The sequence below is a fragment of the Phaethon lepturus genome, unplaced genomic scaffold (genome assembly GCF_000687285.1).
Source record: "Phaethon lepturus isolate BGI_N335 unplaced genomic scaffold, ASM68728v1 scaffold3611, whole genome shotgun sequence".
NCBI classification, from domain to species: Eukaryota; Metazoa; Chordata; class Aves; order Phaethontiformes; family Phaethontidae; genus Phaethon; species Phaethon lepturus.
Genome location: NW_010518292.1, coordinates 110502 through 118026, shown reverse-complemented (window position 1 = coordinate 118026; position 7525 = coordinate 110502). Strand labels below are relative to the sequence as shown.

The window sequence follows — 7525 nt, the reverse complement described above, 5'->3', positions numbered from 1 at the left end:
GCACCGTGCTGCGCCTCCACAGGGCCCTGCGCTGGCTGCAGCTCTTCCTGGAGGGGCTGAGAACCGGCCGGGAGGACTCCCGGACGTCCGTCATCTGCACGGACTCCTACAACGCTTCTTTGGCTACCTACCACCCCTGGGTGGTTCGCAAGGCTGCCACAGTGGCCTTCTGCACGCTGCCGCCCCGAAACGCCTTCCTTGAAATCATGAACGTGGGCACGCCCGAGGAAGCTGTCTCTATGCTGGGTGAGGCCTTACCCTATATCTGCGATGTCTATGGCATCACCCAGGAGCTCTTTGCCCAGCATAAGCTGCTTGACCTTCCTTGACAGGAGGGATGTTAAAGAGCCACGCCACATTGTGACAGAAGCCAGATGAACCAGGTGAAAACCGTGTGTTTTCACAGACGCACAAGTGTCCGGTTCTCTGTCTGTGGCCACTCTCCCGTTTCCAGTACTGAGCTGACAAATTGGCAAAGCTGTTCAGGATGCCTCACTTTAGAAGAGAAAAAAAAAAATGTACCAACTTTGTTGTATGTATGTATATCTATTGTGTGTATGAGAGCCTTGGCTGTACAGTGGAAAAAAACCCCCACTATTAGCATGCTTAAGGGATTTTTAATATTTATTTTTTTTCTCTCCTTCCGGGATTCACCTTCAACTCTCCAGCGAGGCTGGGAGTAGGGGGTTTTGGTATCTTTTTAAAGCCAAACTCTGCAACTTCAGCTTCTGTGTGTTTACACCAATAGTTAGGACCTGGTGTGACTGCACAACTTTCAGATGTGGTATCTGAACACATTTACATTACGTGTGAGCTCACTTTGCCACTTCTGTTTACAAGCTGTTCCCTTGAATACATCTGGAGGGTTTTGCCTTCTGTTATGCTTTAACCTTGAAAATACAATCCTGAGTAATGCATGTCTGAAAGGAAGCTCTTATCCTTCTGGTCACAGACTAATTTGATTACTGCTGCTAATTCTGTGTCTCCTAGAATTAAAGAAGGAAATGGTGGTGTATGTCATTACTGTAAGAGACTGTTCTTCCTTTCTGCATGGATCTACTAAGCAAGACCTTCCTTCTCTGTAGCTTCCCCTGCTCGATAATCTTTATGCATCTTGGAGCCATGCTTCTAAATTGTGTTCTCGTGACAACTTTTTTTTTTTTTTAATGTGTCAGGTGCCTACAAAAATTACTTCTCTGTCTGGGGAGAAATCAACTTGTACTGTAAGTCACTACTTTGTGAGGCTTGTAGCTTAAGCAAATTAGTGTATATAATAGCCGGTGTGTGTATGTATCTGTATGTACACACACACACCAAAGCATGTAAAATGGAGTTTACTTAGCTTTTTGAAAGCTGAAAAAGCACCACATTGTTAGTTCAGGATTACATGAATATTTGGGGGAGGAGGGAGAACCTCACAGGCTGTAACACGTTTTGATTGCATCTCAGAAAACATTTTGGCCTAATGTAACACTGAATGATTCAGGAAATCACTATTACCTCATGGAGATTAAACTAACTGGGCATTAAATTATGTGAATAACATGCTTCTGAAGAGTATCCTTTATAGGAAAGCTTGCTTTCTTTGTGGTGTTGGAAGGAACATAACTTACAGTGTTATCTTCTTGTCCTTCACAAGCAGACTGTGTTTCATCTACCTAGTAATCAAATGTGAAGCCAACTGTCAGGAGTAACCCAGATGAAGTTAGGTGCTGTGTACTGAGTTCCTATTCTGATTTGCCATATCTGTCAACAATATCTTTTGCCTGAAGAAAGTAAATGTCATTTTCTTGAGCATCCTAAATGGAGGTTTAGTTGCTATGCTGTGAAAACACAAATATCATTCCCTTTCTGCTAAGGCCACCTTAAAATGATTACATAGTTCCACAGGATAAATCTATATGTTAAAATGGAGCAGTTCCATGTTACAAACTACAGACTACCTCTTGCTGGACCTCCCTCACTGTCTGATATAGATATATCTGCTATTTCATCTGTGTAGTGGATTAAATGCCTTAAATTATGTCAAGTAATGTTGTGTGTCAAGTGAAAAAAAGTTTTAGATCTCTTGGGAGTTTAATGCAGAAATGGTACTATGACCACATGGAAAAATAATTTTTTCTCCCTTGTCACATTCATTCTCAACTGTTCCTCTTATGAGATAAACACTAATGTTGAAAACTTGATTTTTGCCATTAAAGAATCAAACTTTCTCAGTACAGAAAAGAACTGTTGTAAGTTTATAACCAATCATATTGTGCAAAGCATGCTTCAAGTAAAATACAGCTTTCCATCAGTCTGCATGCTCTTATTTAAACAAGGTATTGCCTAATGATAATTTTATTTTCCTGGTGTCCTGCTCTGTCTCCAAATGACGGGAACCTTTTTAACTGCCCCTGTTAATTACCGCTGAGTAAAAACCAAGGTCCTGCACTTGGCTGTGAGCAAGTTCAGAGTCTGGCAGCTTTCACTAATGGGGTCAAGTTCAGAAGAGTAAAACCTTCCCCTACAGTAACTGGTGTACTTGAAAGCTGCAACAACATACAAATTCATTAGAGAGAGTTTGAATATTTTGCATGAAAGTCCAACACATAAACCTATGCCACAGTAAGCATACTTAATTTCATGTGAAAGTATAGGTGGGAGCAAGTAACTGCCTATGTGTTACTTCTAAACCATTCAAACAGCTGTGTTTTTCTTCCTCTGTGCAGCTGAATTTGTATTTAGAACTTTTAAAAAGAAGTTCTATAGTTAAAGCTAGCACTTAAATAGTCCATTAAGGGGAAGGTATGCTTAAAAGGTTGTCAGTATAAACATATCTGTATAACATAGCGATAGAAGTCTACAACTGCTGCTTGCCTGAATTATTCACATACTTAGCTTTCTACTGTGTACCTGCTTCTTTTAATACATGGAAAAATATTCTAGCCTTGTAGCAAAAGTCGTATATCACTTTGGGAGTATAAGCAGTTTCTATGATACAGTATAAGTATATAATAAACCAATAAAATGCAGTAAATCGAACTTTACAATTCAGAGCTATCCTGTTTCCTAAAATTCAAACATGACAGAAAAAATGCAAAACATGACACAACCTAAATTATTATGCTGTGGAACTTGTACCTAAATCAGTTTTTTTAAACTGAAGTTAACAGTAACAGTTTTCTCACAACTGAAGTGTGAGAAGAATTTAGATCAGCCAATAACAACCTCCTAAAAATAACAATATAGCTGACTAATAGCTCACCAACCTTGCAATCTAGGAATGGCCTGCTCCAGGTAAGTTCTTGCGAAGCGCTAAGGAAGATTTGGTTATCTCCATGATTAGGTGACCTTGAATTAAAAAAAAAAAAAAAAATTACTACTGTGTTAAGTCTTTCACCACTACCCCTTAGTTCAGGCAACTCAACACATTATTCTGAAGTTCATTTAAAAATAAACTATGTGATATTCTTTCGGTGCAGGCTGCTTCTAAGTAGGGAGCATGCAGGTGAATGCTTGGATCAGAGACACCCAGGGAGAACCTCGGACAACAGCAGGAAGCAATGCTGGTGAGCCAGTAAATTTCTTCTTCCTCAGCCTCCTAACAGGTAATGGTTGTGTTACAGGAACAGGCACCGTTCTGCACAAAGCACACTTCAGCTGCTCGGATTCTGCTCCTGTCAAAGCGCGTTCTCCTGGGCAATGCTTTTAGGTGAGCGACCTGCACTGATTAAGGTCTGCTCCCAGCATTAGACGAGTCAAATCCCGTTGTTTGTGAAAACTGTAAACAGGGACAGTTGCTAAAAACACATTCCATTAAAGATGTTTTCTCGTTTGGTTGGGGCGGGGGGCAGTTAATGCAAAAGACGTTCCAAATTAGGGCAGGGCACCCAAGTTTACCACCCATCCCCAGGAAGTCCACTTTCCAGAGCTGTGACAATGAATTCAGTAAAGGCTACTCACCGAGTAAAGGAAACCAGGATTAGGCCAGTGGTTTGCAACCAAGTGCAGTCACAGGGTATTGCTGCATATTTGACTATTGCCCAATAAGCACAGAGTTACACATTTAATGAATTTTGCTAAACAAATTCTTCCCCGTTATTTTCATCTCTCCGAGTTCTATTTAAAGACACTTTCCCAGTAACTGTTGAGACTGGATCCCCTGCCCCTGTTCCCTCTCCCATGTTCGCTCGGAGATTTATTTGAAACATTTTCCCCAAAATAGACAAATAATGGTCCCTGACCTGCTGCTGTGCTTGAGCTTTGGTTATGCAGCAGCCCTCAAAACCACATGCCTATCAGCTCAGTTTAGAAGACCCGGTGATTATATCATAGGAGGCTTGTTCCCTTTTGGAATGGACACCGTAAACCTGACGGCACGATCAGAGCCCACGTTAGTTGTGTGTGAAAGGTAAGAGGAATGTTAGCTTCATTAATATATGTTCAGTTGGGTCACTTGGGCTGGGAAGATAAAGGAAAAGAAAGTAGTCCTGACAGCAACTGATGGTCTCACAGCTGAACTTTAAAGGTGAGATGGAAATGAAGATTAGCTCTAAGGTGCTGGAGTAGTGGTGTATGGTGCCATCAGTTTCTGATCCCTAAGTAGAAAGTGTTTTTGTGGTGTTTTGATGCTACTATGCAGTCACACTTCAGATGCAACCAACCTCTCTGATGAAAGCTTTCAGTGATTTAGTGTTTTGAATCGTAAACGCAAAGGTGTAAATGCTGCTCATGCTTACATGGACTAATAAGCATGCACTGCACTCCGCAGGCAGGTGACACATGTTGAGACGGCGCTACTGCCTTTTATGAGGTAAAAGGACACTCAGTACTGTGCACAAGGAAAAGCAGGAAATGGAATCACCTGGCTTGCAGGCTTGCCAGTGTGTGAAGAGTCAAGATCAGTATTTCCTACTCAATTACACCAAGGTGGTTCATACCATCACATTACAAGCTACTTATAGCACCATAGAAGCAAGGTTGGAAAAGACCTTTAAGATCAAGTCCAACCATTAACCTAGCACTGCCAAGTCCACCACTAAACCATGTCCCTAAGTGCCACATCTACATGTCTTTCAACTACCTCCAAGGATGGTGACTCAGCCACTTCCCTGGGCAGCCTGTTCCAATGCTTGACAACCCTTTCAGTGAAGAAATTTTTCTTAATATGCAATCTAAACTTCCCCTGGCACAACTTGAGGCCATTTCTTCTTGTCCTATCGCTTGTTACTTGGGAGATGAGACTGACACCCACCTCGCTACAACTTCCTTTCAGGTAGTTGTAGAGCGCAATAAGGTCTCCCCCGAGCCTCCTTTTCTCCAGGCTAAACTACCTCACTTCCCTCAGCTGCTCCTCATAAGACTTGTGCTCTAGACCCTTCACCAGCTTTATTGCCCTTTGGACATGCTTCAGCTCCTCAGTGTCCTTCAGCTCTTTACAGCTCTTTGTAAGGAGAATGAAAAGACATGCTCATGTTCTACCTACTTTGGCAGCAACAAAGCACAGAAAAGTATGGCCCACAATCTTTCCATCTTTGCAGGCCATGAAGCAGGGAATATGCCCAGTGCACTGAGCTATACAGTGGAGGAAAATCCCAGGAAGAAAGGATATCTCACCTCAGTTAGCACACACAGCACTTTGGGAACCACTGGCTTCACGGCTGAAGTACACAAAGCTAAGAGCAGGAGGTCATTTGAATCTTGACCCTCACAACTATACATACTGGTCTCTCTGTTTCTTCTTCTGTGAAGCACAGAGGGTGTATTTGCTGACAGACAAGATCGATTAGATTTGAAAGGTGCTCAGAGCCCCTCTAATCACAGTATAAAATTTACAAAGGCTATAGGTACAGGGATGCTCTGCTGACAGTGCTATGTATATGTGGCTCAGCAACAGACAGGATGCTGAAATGTCCAAGAATGCGGAATAAGCTGATCAACATTGTAACAGCACTGATAAGCATGTAATTCCTCGTTTGCTCTTATTGCAGGGTATTTGTGGATGGACTAATATGGGCTCTTGGGATGAAGTTCGCTATTGATCAGATCAACAATTCCACTTCACTTCTCCCGGGAGTAAAGCTGGGCTATGACATGTATGACACCTGCTTTGAGCCAGTGGCAGCCTTACAGCCCAGCTTGCTATTTCTGACCCAAAATGGCACAAGGGGCATTGGAGTACTGTGCAACTACACCGACTATCAGCCTCGTGTGACTGCTGTGATTGGACCACATAAGTCAGATCTCTGCCTGGTAACGGCCAAACTATTCAGCTTCTTCTTGATTCCACAGGTAAAGAAACTCTCTGGAGAAGCAAGAATTCTCCTTCTGGGTGGGGGAAGGGTTTGGATCAACAATGCTGTCTATGCTCTATGTCTTTGAACCAAGACTGTTAAAGCATGGATTCCAGTCTTTCCTCGGCCACAGATTTCCTGTGTGGGTAGGTCATTAAACTTCCCTCCTGGAACACATTCTAGTGCCTAAACACCTGGAAAGAAGAGGGATAACTCAGGTTGCTCTGTGATCCATGTAAAATGGAAATAGCAGAGCTCCCAGTGTAAAACTGGGAGGATCCCATGAAAATAAATTTATGACTGTCTCAGTTACCACAATAGAGCGCACTATAATGATCAGGTAAGTATTAGCCCTGAGCTAAGATATTAGTGAATCTTGTGTACGTCACCCTTTCTACAAAGTAGATAATTATCATTGTCATTCATGATAAGGGCTGATACTGTGATGATGGACACAAGTGGCAGTGGAAGGGGATAACCATGTGGGACAGTCCTACCAGAGGCAACTGAAAGTTTACGGTTCTCTTAGTAAATGCAGCCATGATCATAGGTGATGGACCTCTCCCTTTAGATGAGTTCTTCCTTCCCACTATCCTGACCCAGCATTTTTTAAAAGCTAGGGCACTGAGACTAAGCAAAGAAGGTGGAGAGTGATCTGGACTGTGAACACTTCCCTCAACTTCACTCTTTGCCTCGCTTTCTCTCTTATCCTCTAACTTGCAGGTCAGCTATGGAGCCAGCAGTGAGAAGCTCAGCAACACAGAGTTGTATCCATCCTTCTACCGTACTGTTCCCAGTGATAAGAACTTGGTGGAAGCTGTGGTCCTGCTGCTGAAAAAGTTTAAATGGAACTGGATTGCCACCATTGGAAGTGATGATGAATATGGCAGAGGAGCACAAGGGCTCTTCTTAAGTATAGCTGGAAATCACAGCATCTGCATTGCGTTCGAGGGGCTAATTCCTACAGACCTTGCAGACCCTGAAGCCCAAAACCAACTGGAAGATACTATTAGGTTAATTAACATGACCAATGTCAACATCATTGTCCTTTTTGCCTCTAGTCAGCCAGCCCAGGCCCTGCTGGAACACAGCATCAGGATGGGACTGAGCAAGAAAGTCTGGATTGGCACCGAAGCCTGGATGTTGTCCGACTTAATTGCCTCCATCCCAAATATTCAGACCATTGGGACAGTCTTAGGCTTTATTATGAAAACAGGCAGAGTCCCTGGCTTCCAAAAATACGTTGCTGA

At 42.8% G+C, this 7525-nt stretch overlaps 2 protein-coding genes across 2 annotated transcripts in view; both read left to right on the top strand.

The window, feature by feature from the left end:
- CPTP (ceramide-1-phosphate transfer protein) overlaps positions 1-329 on the top strand; it is a gene marked incomplete at its 5' end in the record, with an annotated part of 551 nt that extends 222 nt beyond the window's left edge. The window contains one exon of the mRNA XM_010296661.1: positions 1-329. Coding sequence (XP_010294963.1) covers positions 1-329 — 329 coding nt within the window.
- A 3885-nt stretch (positions 330-4214) lies between these two features.
- Positions 4215-7525, top strand: part of LOC104628159 (taste receptor type 1 member 3) — a 6905-nt gene continuing 3594 nt past the window's right edge. Inside the window, exons 1-3 of the mRNA XM_010296660.1 lie at positions 4215-4393; positions 5973-6273; positions 6999-7520. Of these exons, the coding sequence (XP_010294962.1) occupies positions 4215-4393; positions 5973-6273; positions 6999-7520 (1002 nt within the window). The remainder of the gene's footprint in view (positions 4394-5972; positions 6274-6998; positions 7521-7525) is intronic.